Raw genomic sequence first — 14,915 nt, 5'->3', positions numbered from 1 at the left:
AAAAGGCAGATTCCACACCTTAAATCATGAACGACGACAACAATAATAATTTTAATTTTAATTTTAATTTGATGATCAATTTTGATTTGCCTTAAATAACGACATTATTCTTATAAATTAAAATGGGAGAGATGTTGAACGTAAACAACACTTGAAATTAATAGTGGAGTTAACAAAATCGCAAAAAGAAAAATTACATGTTGAACGTAAACTACATCTAAATTAGTAATTATATCTATTAAATAATAATAATAATAATTAAAAATTAAAGAGAGAGATATGGCTAAATTTCAGGATCTCACTACTTTTTAATGTCTTAAAAAAATAACAGCGAGAATACAATTAATCTGATCAGCATTTGCAATTGGTAGCGAACTAATTGGTCTGACTCGATTCAATCAGTCGTTCTTATTTCCTTGACATTTCTGATCTAAAAGCCAAACTGGAACGTCAAGAGTCCAATAACTGATCCTTTCCTATCAGATGAGCCAAACCCGTGGGTTGACATTTGAATAGAAACAGTCAGAACTGCTCAACGGGCAGAGGCCCAACGGTCGGGCCGGCTTTGGACAAATAGGCGGTTTATATCAAACCCAATTTGGACCGAAGCCTCACACTACTGATATGGTTCGGTCTGGCCTTACAGCCGGGCCAATTGAGGGGCTTCAACGGTCGAGTTATTTACCGTTATACCACATCATACCCCACAATGTAAAGACTCGTAGCTCTTAATCATATAACTGAAAACAGATTGCGGTACAAAGATGTCACCATAACAAGCAGGATGCTTCAACGCTTCCAAAGAAACGTTTTATTCCACGCATCCGATGTACATCACAGTCAATCGGAGGAGAACGACGATGAGGCAGACTCGGTCAAGAAAAGATGCAAACGCCGTTGACTTAGTTCAACCCTGCGGTAAAAGGGACGGAGGTCGATCCTAGCCACTGATCGCCTTCGATGAAGGACTCCACCGTGAACATGCTGGCTTCGGCGGAGCTGTTGATCACCCTGTATCCAGGCCATTTCACCCTGTTGGCGGTGCTCGATCCCGGCCCGCGGTTCATGTACTCCCCGTAGTACAGCGTGCTCAGCGCGAAGTCGCCGTCCCACTCTAGCCACCCCGCCGGGTTGATCAGGCTGTCCAGGAGCGACTGCATGTACACCGTCCTCGAGTACGCCTTCCACGGCCTACCGAGGTAGGTGGAGAAGTTGGACTGCACCGGCGCCAGGTCGGAGGCCGCCGCGACCTTGCAGTTCTGAATCGAGATGCCGGTGTTCTGGTTCGGATCCTCGCGGCCCTGCGCCGTGAAGATGTTCTTCTGGTTGGATAAGGGCTTCCGGGCGTACAAGTTGCAGTTCTGGAGCACGACTCCGGCGTTTCCGAAGATGAAGTCGATGGTGCCGTAGACGTCGCACTCCCTGTAGAACTGACGCAGGGAGTGAGCGTAGAGGGTGTCTTGGTAGCCCACGAAGCTGCATCTGTAGAAGGCGGAGAGGTCAGCGCCCACCCTGAGCGCTACAGCCTGGTGCTTGCTGGGGCCTGCTGAGTTCTCTATGGTCATGTCCCGCATGAGGAAGCCATTGCCGACGATAGCTGCCAAGGATATAGTAACACAAAACTTACAGAAGCATAGCAACAGTAGAAGAAACTCCATCTACCATTTTACTGCCCTCTTCACCACCCACATAAATCCTTCAACTCGATTTGTTTAATCATTAGATTGCATATAAATCATTAATAATGCATGATCCAATTAAAACATCACTATTAGATGCTAATTAGCATGTTTCTCGCAAATCAAACCGACATGCGACAGCTTCTCTTGACATGAGAAAACATGCACGTTCTTCTTCTCGGGTCCCGTGATACATGGATTTATTATAAGTATAATGCAACCCTATCTTTTGAGGATCTAAATCTATATTCTCTTTTGGATCTGGATGCAGAAAACACGGTCATAGATTTGCTGTCCCTCGTCTTAAAGCTAGTCCGGTGACCGACATGCCTTTTGGTTACCATGAAATGAATGGAAACTTGCTATTCTGTCCGTTTCTGCTATGTGTACTTTGGACACGCCATGCGTCAATGGACGGACCACGATGAGAATTGACAAAGTATGAGGCCGTGTGCCACGACGAATGGTAACGCTTACTGTATCGTGTGGGACTCGTTTACATGAACTAAACCGCGTCCAATAATTTCTAGATTCCGCGTCAGAGGACAAAGGTGTGGCTAGCTAGCTGTTCACTCTCCTCAATAATACAACAAAGTGCAGTGGATCACGAGCATTGGACTGCATAAATGACTACAGAAACAAGAGCAAAGAGTTAATACTCAGTTACAAGATGTTAAGTACCTACAGCCTGATTTATTTATCTAGACTGAACCACTCACTGTCGGACTCATGTGGAGTCCTCAACTTAATGTGGCACTTAAATGATCGAAGGGTTACTAGTGTTTTCCTCCTTCGTCCCAAAATGCTGCATGGTAGATTTTGACTGTGCAAGTTCTCTTCTGATAGTGTACTTAATCTCCTACATATCTTAATGTTTCGGGTTCATACAGAATTCTAGCTGCACTACCATAAAGGCTGTAGTGACCGCCAGCGATTTCCGAATTAAACGCTCACTGTTAGATCTCCTATCCCGACATGGTTATAGATATGCTAGTTGGAAAGTGGATAGATCTTTATGGACCTAAGTTAGTGTTATAGCGAGAAGTACAGTCAGGTGGCAGAATAATCGAATAAGAAATTTTGGGAAGAGGACAAGGAGAGAAAGGTTTCTTACCGACGGTGGCAGACCTGAAGGTGGTCCATCCATCGACCACATTTCTGCTCGCCTTCACCACCGTCTTCCCGATGCCGTCGCCCATGAACATCAGGTTCGTCTGGCTCTTCCCCACCTCCACATTCTCTAAGTATGCCCCCGCCTTTATATATATCACGAACCTCGTCTCGCTTTTGCTCGGCGCCGCCGCCACCGCGTCGCTTATTGTCGTGAAGTTGCCGCTCCCGTCCTTGGCCACGATCAAGTTCGGGGTCGTGGTGTTCGCCGCAGCCTGCAGCAGCCTCCGGTCCTTGCCTGACACCCACACCGGGAACCCCTCCGCCACCTCCCCATACCCCTCCAAAGCCTCCCTTCGCGGATGCGGCGACTTCTGCCGCTGGATCTTCTTCATCATGGCGAGGGAGTTGCTGACGAGGTGGGACACGTGGTAGAGCGGCTGTTCAATGACCGAACGGTACCCGCCATCTTTGCCGACGTAGGCGAAGCCGTCAAGACAGGTATACTGGTTGGTGATGGCGGCGGAGAGCAGTGTCTGGACATGGTCGACGTGGGAGCCCGGGTTGGCGGTGAGGTCGGAGGTGGCGTCGAGCAGCTCGTCGAGAGTTTGCGAAAAGAGATCGAGACAGTCGGTGAGGGCGTAGCGTTGGCGGGTGTCGAGGGTGTAGTTGTGGTGGTGGAGGTATTTGGTACAGTTCTTGGCGGACTTGATAACGGCGGCTTCGCTGGCATTGATGGTGGCGCAGATGACCTCAGGGAAGGACTTGGAATGCAAATCCGGAATGGTGGAGAGTGTGGAGGCGCACAGATCGGGGTACAGGGTGCCGTCACAGTGGTCTGTGGAGTCTTGGAGGTGTGAATGTACATGGAGTCGGTGGTGGTAAGGCACTGGCTTTGACACATTGGACAACGTTAGAAGCAGGAGAAACAGAGAGGAGAAGGCGACGCACGAAAGGAGGAGTTTGCTCCTGCTGCTGCTAGTCGTGAAGAGTGTCGGCACGGTGATCATCTTGACGATGGAGAGTGGAAGTACAGAGTTGAGAAAGAGGGGCGAAGGCAGGCAGCTTAAGTAGGACTGCGAGCGCTACGATCCATATCTACAGACCTGTCGGCGCGTCATACTACGGTGTATTATTCTTGTTGGAAAGGAATGGGGAGATCTCATCTCATCTGCAGTCGGTGGGGAAGGGCTGTTTGCGTCGGGAGTGAAAGAGGGGATGAGAGAGGAGGAGTAAAGGGGCCATTCACGTGTTCTCATTGATTCCTCTTGCAGACAAACACATCAAGGAAGAGGGACGCGTACAACAGTAGGTTGGGCTGACTCACCCGGAGATGAAGGAGATCCCTGTAGACGTTAAAAGTTCATTTATAGCCACTTCTTAATTAGTGTGAAATAGAATCCATATTTCTCAAAAATTATCTCATATTTGTCTCTCAAAAGGAAATTAGAAAAGCCACTATTCTTAATTAGGGACTCTGAATCATACTTGGGGAGGCTTTTACAGCAAATATACATTTTAAGAAGATTGTTCGACTTGGGATATTGATTAAGCAATTTATCCCATTAAATTAATTAGAGATAACAACAATCAAATAAGAAAAAAAAAGTAATAAAAGTTTAATAGGTATCAATTATAAGTTCTGAATATTCCAAAAAGAAAACTCTTGAATTCCTTGGGCCTACATTTAATCTATAGAGTGATGATGATGGCACTCGAAGAACAAGCTACTAAATCCATCTCTCTATCAGTGTCGCTCCTCAACTTTACTCAGATCACAGAGGATTCTCCACACAGATGTACATACGTGCAGCCAAATTAACAACATGGAGATGGAATACTTACTTGTCTGGTCAAATATCTCAGATAGTTGTCAAGTCGAAGAGGCCACATTTGCATTTCCCATCGCATGTTTTGTAGCTAAGACAAAGTTGACAGAGCGAAAGAGAGAGCATTAAGTGGATAACACGACTTGAAATGACATGACCTCTCTATTACATAAAATAATCATTTTTGTCGGATAAACTCTAATTTAAACCTCTACAGGTTTGATAATAATGTTAGGAGTAAAAAAGAAATCAAAACATAGAATCACCTATTATCCATTTATTATTTATTAGTGCAACACTAATAAATACAGTATTTGGATTATTATAATAGATACAGCATTTGGATGACTTCAAAATTGAATAGTCATTGATACACAATAAAATTACACAATAAGCACATGAAATACTATATAATAAAATTGATTATTTTAATATGTTTTACGCGACTTGTTGCAAGAAATCTCCGCATCCTGTTTACTGTGTGATCTCATTAATTTGCAGCTCATGTGATGAATCAGCAATCGGATTTCTGAGGTCAAATCTGCAGATGGGATGGCGGCACAATTAAGATTGCAGATATCTATCCCAATGCTGCCGAACAATGCCGTGCTTGATCCTTTGTTGGCAAGGTAGCATTTCCCAGTATCAACCACGTACAACATCTCATGTGGACGTGAATGGCCATAAAGCTCGTACAAGCCGCTTATATATACCTCATGGAAGCTCTCACCATCGCCATCGTCCGAAGAAGATCCAGAAGCTCTGCATCACACTTGGAAGAAACATGGCTTACTACACCTTTGCCTTCTTCCTCCTGTTCTCCTCCTCCCACCTTTTCGTTCGTCCCACTCGCTCCAGCATCCTCCCGTCTGTTCCCGTCGACCGTTCCACCGCATGCAACTTGACGCTCGACCCCGACTTCTGCAACACCGTCCTCCCCCATCGAGGCTTCCACAACCTCTACGACTACGGTCGCTTATCCCTCGCGAAGTCGCTCTCCAGTGCCAAAGAGATGCTTGACTCGGTCAACACCTTCCTCGCTCGCCCCTCGGTCTTGCCGCCGAACGCCATCTTGGCGCTCCAAGACTGCAGGCTGCTGTCGGGCCTTAACGTCGACTTCCTGACGGCGGTCGTAAATGAATTGAACGACACCGACTGCCTCCTCGACCACCAAGCCCAGAAGGTGCACGCCATCCTCTCAGCTATCCTTACCAACCACCAGACCTGCTATGATGGCCTGCAAGTGGCGGCGTCCGCGTGGTTCGTCAGGAACCTCGGCACAGTTCCTCTGTCCGTCTGCAGCAAGATCTATAGTCTTTCCCTTTCGCTCTTCAAGAACTGGATCCCAAAACAAACGTGTAGTAGCCACAAAGGCCAGGCTCACTCAAGATCCCCCCACAGGAGGGCACTGTTGTTCCACGAAGTCGGGGTTGGTCGGCACGGCGAGCTGCCGCTGAGGATGTCGGCCCCAAAGAGAGAGTTGTTCGAGAGGTGGAGCGGCCGGCGGCTCCTTCAGGCCACCGACTCCGTTCTTGTGCACGACGTGGTGGTTGTTAGCCCAGATGGCAGTGGGAACTTCACGACGATCGGAGACGCCGTGACCTCGGCCCCTAAAAATCTCAAAAGTAGCAATGGCTACCACTTGATATACGTCGCCGCCGGAGTCTACCAGGAGTACGTCGTCATCCCAAACCATACGACGTACTTGATGATGATTGGCGAAGGGATCAACCAGACGGTGATCACCGGAAACCATAGCGTTGCTGATGGCTGGACCACCTTCCACTCTTCCACCTTCGGTATGCGGCCGCTCGTTCAAGATTCCTAATTGCTTTGGTTCTCAAGAACTTTTGTCCATGTAATATTCTCGCTCTGCAGCCGTCATGGGAGAAGGATTCGTGGCGATGAACATAACCTTCCGAAACACCGCCGGTCCAATCAAACATCAGGCGGTCGCGGTCCTCAACGGCGCAGATCTGTCCACCTTCTACGGCTGCAGCATCGAAGGCTACCAAGACACGCTGTACACCCTCTCCATGAGGCAATTCTATAGGGACTGCGACATCTACGGCACCGTGGACTACATATTTGGCAACGCGGCGGTGGTGTTCCAGAGCTGCAACGTCTACTCCCGGCTGCCCTTCCGCCGGCAGAGCAACGCCATCACGGCGCAAGGCCGGACCGACCCCAACCAGAACACCGGCACGTCGATGCAGTTCTGCAGGTTCCTCGCCGCAGGTGACCTGACCTCCAGCGACGGGACGACGAAGACGTACCTCGGCCGGCCGTGGAAGAAGTACTCGAGGACGGTGATCATGGAGTCATTCATGGATTCGTTGATCGATCCTGCGGGCTGGGTACCATGGAACGGCAAATTCGCGTTGGATACGTTGTACTATGCAGAGTACAACAACACCGGCAAGGGTTCCGACACGGACAACCGTGTTACCTGGCCAGGATACCATGTCATTAGCAGCGACGACGCCATGAATTTTACTGTCAGAAACTTCATTCAGGGAGATAATTGGCTACCGCATACTGGGGTAGCTTATGACGGCGGATTGTTCTAATTGACTTATGGTTGGAATCGACTCCAAGTAGAACTCTTTCACGGTTCCGTCCATTTGTTATATTTGCTGCTCAATAAAGATATCAAATGGTTCTTCTCCTGAAATACTTATGAAACCAGATGTAGCTGCATTCAGTACTACATATTAGCATAATTGCATCATACCCCAGCGTATTCTGTTCTTTAGAGTAGAAGGTTTGAGTCTCAATATATGTAACTCGCTAAGAGGGAGAAAACAGAGGAAAGGATTCTGTTCTTTAGAGAAGAAGGTTTGAGTCTCAATATATGTAACTCCCTAAGAGGGAGAAAACAGAGGAAGGAATTATGTTCTTTTGAGAAGAAGGTTTGAGTGTCTGTGTAACTCACTATCTGTTGGAAAAACCTGTTAACGCGGAATAATTTTTTTTTTCTCTTTATGTATTAAAATATGTTCCTCATCAAAATACCAACTTGATATCAAAATAGAAATATCAGCCAGAACAATATAAACAATAGAGCAATAAATCAATCACATAGTGAGACCAAATTTTTAACGTGAAAAACCCAATGTGAGAAAAACTACAAGATCGTAATCCACCTCAAACTTCCACTATCAATAGTAATGATAACAGGTTTATAGTAAGTCTTCTCTAGAATAACCAGAGGATCACAATAATATCAAGATCATATATCTTGGCTCAAGAATAGCATATCTTCATCGCATAGATGGATCTCATCGTAAGAGAATTTTAGATCTCACAAAGTGGGTATAACAGAAAAGTACCTCAGAGATGCTAAATTATATATCAACACCGTTAGAATTATAGAACTTACTGTAAGGATTCTCTGCATAAAATTTGGGCCAAAACTGATAATGTTTGGCCACCGATCGTAAAACTCAAACCTTACTTTCTCTCTCTATATTATTTCCTCTCTCTCTCTCTCTTCACCTTTTGTCTTTTGATCATTGATTAGGGCTCCAAAGGCCCAATTGTCTAAGCCCACATATGGGCTGAACCCAACACTATGGAAAGAAATATGTAAAGAATTTATTGTAAAAGGAAGATACATATTTATATAGATTGTAAGAGAGACTTTTTTCAATTATGTGTTTAAATTATGCACTCAAATATGTGGTTGATCTTCAAATCATAGATTGATTGAGGATTAGAATACGTAAAGAATGCAAAGTTATCATTTTATATTTACCTATATCATATTCTTCTATCGTACTCTTGCAAGATTGAACTTTCAACAAGATGTTAATTTTGGATCGATGCAACTAAAATATCCTACGTACGAGAGACTTTGAGGGAGTTTGCTAGTTAGTCAGAAGTATAAACGTGAGAAATATGTAGCTGACGTTTGACAACTTGATCTTTAATAAAGTGGAAGTCAATGGTAATGTGTTTCATGCGTGAGTGAAATATTGGGTTGACACACAAATAGGTGGCATAAACATTATCATAGTATATTGTAGGAGTAGATTGGGAGTTGATGTCAAGTTCGTATAGTAGATTGATGATCCAGATGAGTTTTGTAGTAGTAGTAGTGATGGCTCAGATTTCGTGGTTAATTTTGTGACTATATTTTATTTTTAAAAACTTCACCTGATTAGATTTGCTCCAAAGAAGATAATGTAAGTTGAATCATCAATATTGTCTGCCCAGTCAGCATCGATGAAAGCATGAAGATGAAGTAAAGTGTTTATAAAGGAGAAATCCATGATTGAGAATCATTTTAAGATATCACATAACACATTTTAGTGCAGACCAATGTATAGTGAAGGGTTGATAGATGAATTATGATAATTTATTGACTACAAATAAAATATATGTGTGTTTGAGAGATAAATACTATTACAAGGAACCAAGTACTTATCGGTATTGTGTGGTATCTGTATTAGCATTAACATCATATAATTTGAGCGACTTAATGGTGGAGAATGAGGTGGTGATTTCTTTGGTATTTTACATATTTATTTTTAATAATAAATCTTGAATGTATTTTTTTGAGATAGAAAAAGTTTATGAATATTATTTCTACTCCCAAAAAATAGCTTAAGGTTCTTAGGTCTTTGATGGATAATCAATTTACCAATTACTTAAGGAATTATTTTATCTCTATGGAATTATTACATGTGATGATAATATCATTCATATATATCAATAGATATATAATATATCTCTTTTGTTGTTATAGGAATAAAGAGATGTTAGACTTAAAATTAAAATCGATTAATATAAAAATTGAGCCAAGTTGGGTATACCAAACCCTTGGAGCTTGACAAAGTTCATAAACAACTTTTTGTAATCTAAATATCGTTTGGATATTAAGGGTGGATGAACCCAGAAGATTATTACTGCATACAGACATCTTTAATTAAGATTCCTTATAAAAAAATATGGTTAACATCTAATTGTCATATATACCAGCCTTGGGTGATAGCTAAACTCAAGATAAGTAGACTTGTCATTGGTTTAACAATTAAATTAAAATTAACATTTGGTTGTTGGTGAAACCCTTTGGCCACTAAACATGCTTTGTATCCGACAATTGATCCATCTAGATTCCACTTAATTCGAAAGATTCACTTACACCCAATAATATTCTGTGTGAGATAAGTTAGTACAAGGGTCCATGTGGCATTATAGAATCGAGCATCATATTCCTCACATATGGCTTTGCGTTAATGTGAAGATTTTTCGGCTTGGGTGATGATTGTGGGTTTAATAGGCTCAAGCAAAAAACTTGATATAGCATGAAGATCAAAGATTTGATGTGTTGTCATTTGATGTTGAGGCTTGGAGGTGTTATTAGGTTGTATTGAATGTATAAAAATTAGTGAAGAGTTGAATGACACGTACATGATCAGGTTGATGTACTTCATGTCACTTGGTTGAGAAAAAGACAAATATCATTATGGTGCTAAGGGTGTTATTTCATCGGACATTATAGAGTGAGTTGGTAGAGAGGTAGATGGAGAAGCTATAGAGATAGTAAGGAGTTGCTGAACTAGAGTGATCGAGTAAAGGTTTAGAGAAGAATTATTGATTGATGTAGTGAGAGGTGTGCTTAAGAGGGTTTGAGGTATAGTCATATAAACCTAGTGTTTGATGGTTGTTGTAGTGGCTCATGTTGTTGAAAGAGCAAGATTTTAGAAAGAAAAGAAGCATGACATGATACAACAATAGCATGACATGATACAAAAACTTTTTGAGTTCAAAGATCGTAGCATTGAAAAACATTATTTTCAAAGGAGTACCCACGAAGATGTAAGGCTTAAATCTTGGTGTTAACTTGTGTAAAGCGTAGAGGCGTAATCATGGATAATATAAACAACCAAATACTTTGAGTGATTGAAGATTTAGGGTTTTGTGAATTTCAAATGATGACTAGTGTTGTAGGATTGGGGTAAGCATGTGGTTAATGAGATAGATAATAGTTTGAAAGGCTATTGACTAAAAGGTTAATAGCATGGAGGCTTGGTGTAAGATGGTGAGACTAGTCTCAACTGTGTCGATATTTATGTTCAACAAAACCAATTAGTTGAGATGTGTGTAGTGGTGATTTGAGATATTATGTTCAATAAAACTAATTACTTAAAATAAACTATTTTAATAGTAGACTTGAAGAAATGCTCAACTACTTTTATAAAATGTGTAAAGAATGTTGTGACTAGATTTATGTTTGAAAGAATATAACCATGTTATTTAGTAAAATAATCTAAAAATAATAAAAAAAATTTAAAATGTACAAAGAAGGTGATTGAGTATGGTCTCAAACATTAATGTAAATGATTTCAAGTGGTTTAGAGTAAGATATTATAGACATTTCAAAAGGTATTATGTGACTCTTATTTTAAGGTAAGTATCACAATAAGTTGCAATTCGACTTGGTTTGAAAGTTGGAATGGGGTATAGAGAAATTAGTTGTTGTTGAATGAAGGATGTCAAGTAACCAAGACGACGATGTCACACATCAATTAGTGTAACAATAGAAGTAAGAGCAACTAACTAGGTGTTTTGTGAAGCTGACTACCACTCATAGATGTTGTATTTATTCTAGCCTCGGACCAAGGATGCCCCTATATATCATAAATATTATCTTTATAATAAGTGAGTCAACAAAGAATTCAATAGAGGTGTTATTTTATTTATAGAATTGAGAGATAGAAATAAGATTTTTTTTTATGTGAGGTACACACAAAATATTATCGAGTATAAAAATGCTTGTGCCTGAATTAAGTATTGTGGAACCAGTACAAGTGATAGATATTTCATTATCGTCATTAATGATGATGTCTTCATTGTCTCTATAATCGATGTAGATAGATAAATCCTATAAATCAGAAATGATATGATGAAAATTCTCAAAGTTAATAATCTAATTGTTTGGATAAACAGTTGAAGTAGTCATGATGTTTACTTGAATCTTGGGTCGAGATAAACAAAATTTTATTTTATGTCCAATTTTGTCACAAAGCTAATAGGTGATTGTTTACTAATTATTATTGTTGTGATGCTAGAATTGTTGATAGTTATAGTTGAAGTTATTTCCTGAGTTGTTTGGCTCTATGTATTGTACATATGCTCAAGAGGCATCTTGTTTAGTCCTTTATTAAAGTTTTTATTTCTTTAATTGTCTTTACCTTTGGATTTTTTATTTTGAGATGTGATAGTTAGTTATATCTTCCTCTCTTCTTGTTTCAAATATGTTTCATGATTAATCAACGTATCATATAGTTCTTTAAATGATAACGGTGAGTTTTATGCCTGAATTATTATTAACAGTTCCTTATATTTATCTCTCAAGCAATTGAGAGTATGAACAATAACTTTTTCATCACTAACGAGATGACTTATTAAAACCAAATCATCTATAATATCTTTTAGACTTTATATATAATTAGTAATCGTACTATCCTCTTATGTTGTTTTTATCATAGTAGATAAAAGACTTCGTATACGAGTGCGAGAGCGATTGACGAGGATGGTTTATAACTTGGATATGCTTCTACTATAGTGTTGCACAAAGAGATTAGTGGAGTTATGGAGCCGACATGTGAGGCTTGAGTGACTTATAAAATTAGATATCTTGTCATAGCCATAACTTATGATCAAGATTTTTCATTGGGATGGGTTCTCCTAATATTTAGATTTTTTCCGGTGGACAACTATGAGAGCTATCAATATAGCATAATAAATCATATCCAAAGAGGAGATTGGTGAATTATGCTCGCCAAGATGTATAGTTGTCACCTTTGGATAGTTTGAAGGCGATTAGAGTTATTTCATTAATAGATATGAGTCCGGTAAGTTAAGATAAATGCTTGTTTCCTGAGGAAATAATAATTGGAGCATCAAATATAGAGAAGGAAGACATGCTAAAAAGATATTGTGATCTAATAAGAGAAATCCAAAACTAACTAATGATTTAGTTTGGATACAAACATGGTAGAGATCTAATCTATGGAGAAGATCAAATGTGAGAAGTGCATAGAGGAGGATATGATCTGATGGAGGAGATCAAATATGAGAAGTACATAAGGGAAGATCTGATTTGATATGTGCAGAAGAGGTTAATCTCTTCCTTCCTCTCCTAAGTCATTCTCTTGATTGTGAGTGTTGATGGAGCAATTAAAAGGATGATGGTAGGTAATGAACTATCATTGAGAGGTCAACCATAGATCTGAGGCACCAGTAAGTTTGGTAGTTAATAAGAAGGGGATGAGAATACGAGTGAAGATGCTAAGTAGTAGGTAGGAGTAGAGGGAACGCCCACCAAGCAAAATTGCACGGTAATGAAGGACCACCGAAGAAGCTGGTCGATCACTAAAGGAGGCTTATTAGATCAGTAAGGTGAAATAAATCTACTGGAAAGGAGTCACGCTAGGATATCAGCAAGGAGGAGTTGTGCATCTTCATCTTTGATGCAATGCTAGAATCCAAAAGCATGAAGCATAAACCGAGAGTTATAAAGCAACAATAGGGAGGGCGAGGAAGAGCGAGCATTGCTTGAAGCAAGATGACTTTGATACCATAAATAATTTATTATGAAAATGATTTCATTCATTAAGGTAATACATATTTATACAGGTTGTGAGGGAGAGATTTCCCTCAATCATATGTCCAAATCATGCATTCAAATCATGTACTCAAATCTATGATTGATTGAAAGGTTTTTAGAACACAAATTATGTAACTTAACAACAAACAAAAAAATAAAGTTACTATTAACTCTGACTTTGTACCTTTATCTAAAACTATAATAGGAGAGAAATAGAACAAGAATTCTGCCAAACGAAATAAATCCTTGATTCAAGCATATAATACTACTACCCAACTAGTCCTGACATGTCTTCATATCAAAGAGAGAGATCGATGCCTAGTTGATGACGTCCTTGTAGTTCTTGAATTCGAGCATGACCTTGGTGTCACCAAGGTGCTCCACTATATCGACATACTCCTCGTACTACGTTAGGCAGTTGTTTAGCTTTGGCCAACCAACCTACCTCTCGTGTAGCTTATAGATAAAGGTCGAAGTCTCCATGGCATTCTTGGCCGCATGGTCGTGGATGACTACTGTGGCCTCACTCTTCAAGTTTAACGATAGCGCTTTGAAATTGAAATATATCTTAATCCGAATTAAACGGGTCATTATATTGAGGGCAAATTCAAAAAAAAAAGTTCATATCTTTAAGAAATTCTCATGTAGCGCTCCAATTTTAAAAAATTCTGGTAGAGCACCGTTGGTCATGTGAAAATATCATTTTCCTCTGCCTTGATTAGATCCATAGATGCCCTCGCCTCGTCGTATTGCCCATACCTTTGCAGACCCCATTAGTCACACCCCCTCCTTTCTCACCCGCGATTGACGATGAGGGGAGCCTATAGGAAATGATGAGAGTGTCCCTCTCCTTCCTCCCTTGTGAGCGATGACGAGGTTGCATAGGCCACCCCTTCTCTTTTCTCGCCCATGGTCGATGGTGTGAGAAGGGGCCTATGGGTGACGATGAAGAAGTTCAACTTCCCCTCCCTCCTTCCACCCATATGATTGATAGTAAGGGTGCATGGGCCATCCGCTCGCCCTCCTCGCCAGTGGTCGATAGCGAGGAGGCTTGTGATGGCGTGAGGGGGCCTACAAGCGATAGAGGCAACTACTGGAGTCTAATGAGGGTGAGGCCTCTATGCACAACTGCACCTATGCCACGAGCAATGGGCAATTATTCGAGATTAAGGGGTAAAGGGGGAGGTTAAGGGCGTTAATAGGGCGAAGGCGCAACCAAGAGTTAGGCAAAGGTTAGTGGACGATAAAGGTAAAATTATTATTTTTTTAAAAGGGACACTCTATAAGAATATCTCAATGTTAGAGCATTATTTAAAAATTTTAATATATATATATATATAATTTTTTTTTTAAAAAGCCCCAAACTTTAAGAATTTCCTATAAGCGCTCTTTGCTGCATAAAAAATATCATTTTGCCTCTACCTCCATTGGACCCGTCATTGCCTCCACTAGCCTCACCCCTTGCATATCTCGTCTACAACCCTTATACAAGAAAGGAGAGGGTGTGGGAGCCACCATCACTGCTCGCACCCCTTGCGTGAGGGCTTGCTACATGTAGCTCTTGTCATCATCACTTGTAGCCCTCATGTGAGGGCCTACAAACCTAAGCCCAAACCTAGCCACCCTCCTCCAATTCGCACGAGGCCACCTCCCACCTGCCCACCTATTGGGTCTCGCCAT

The 14,915-nt window shown here is 41.3% G+C and overlaps 2 protein-coding genes across 2 annotated transcripts; one reads left to right on the top strand and one right to left on the bottom strand.

Moving 5' to 3' along the window:
* Window positions 1–712: 712 nt before the first annotated feature.
* On the bottom strand, window positions 713–3,904 carry LOC135627791 (pectinesterase-like). Its single transcript, XM_065134098.1, has 2 exons — window positions 2,794–3,904; window positions 713–1,597 (listed from the first exon to the last, which is right to left on the bottom strand). Exons 1-2 carry the CDS (start codon window positions 3,797–3,799, stop codon window positions 903–905), a joined length of 1,701 nt encoding a protein of 566 aa, XP_064990170.1. The 5' UTR covers window positions 3,800–3,904; the 3' UTR covers window positions 713–902.
* A 1,328-nt stretch (window positions 3,905–5,232) lies between these two features.
* On the top strand, window positions 5,233–7,313 carry LOC103970899 (pectinesterase-like). Its single transcript, XM_009384818.3, has 2 exons — window positions 5,233–6,417; window positions 6,497–7,313. Exons 1-2 carry the CDS (start codon window positions 5,403–5,405, stop codon window positions 7,186–7,188), a joined length of 1,707 nt encoding a protein of 568 aa, XP_009383093.2. The 5' UTR covers window positions 5,233–5,402; the 3' UTR covers window positions 7,189–7,313.
* Window positions 7,314–14,915: the final 7,602 nt, after the last annotated feature.

This window comes from Musa acuminata, chromosome BXJ2-11 (genome assembly GCF_036884655.1).
Source record: "Musa acuminata AAA Group cultivar baxijiao chromosome BXJ2-11, Cavendish_Baxijiao_AAA, whole genome shotgun sequence".
NCBI lineage: Eukaryota > Viridiplantae > Streptophyta > Magnoliopsida > Zingiberales > Musaceae > Musa > Musa acuminata.
This window is presented reverse-complemented; position numbering and strand designations above follow the sequence as displayed.

What these genes read in the sequence shown, in the direction of transcription:
- LOC135627791 (XM_065134098.1), bottom strand. Translation starts at nt 3,799, where the DNA reads ATGATCACCGTGCCGACACTCTTCACGACTAGCAGCAGCAGGAGCAAA. An exon ending in CTTCAGGTCTGCCACCGTCG is followed by an intron (nt 1,598 to 2,793) that starts GTAAGAAACCTT and finishes TATCCTTGGCAG; the next exon opens with CTATCGTCGGCAATGGCTTC.
- LOC103970899 (XM_009384818.3), top strand. Translation starts at nt 5,403, where the DNA reads ATGGCTTACTACACCTTTGCCTTCTTCCTCCTGTTCTCCTCCTCCCAC. An exon ending in CTTCCACTCTTCCACCTTCG is followed by an intron (nt 6,418 to 6,496) that starts GTATGCGGCCGC and finishes CTCGCTCTGCAG; the next exon opens with CCGTCATGGGAGAAGGATTC.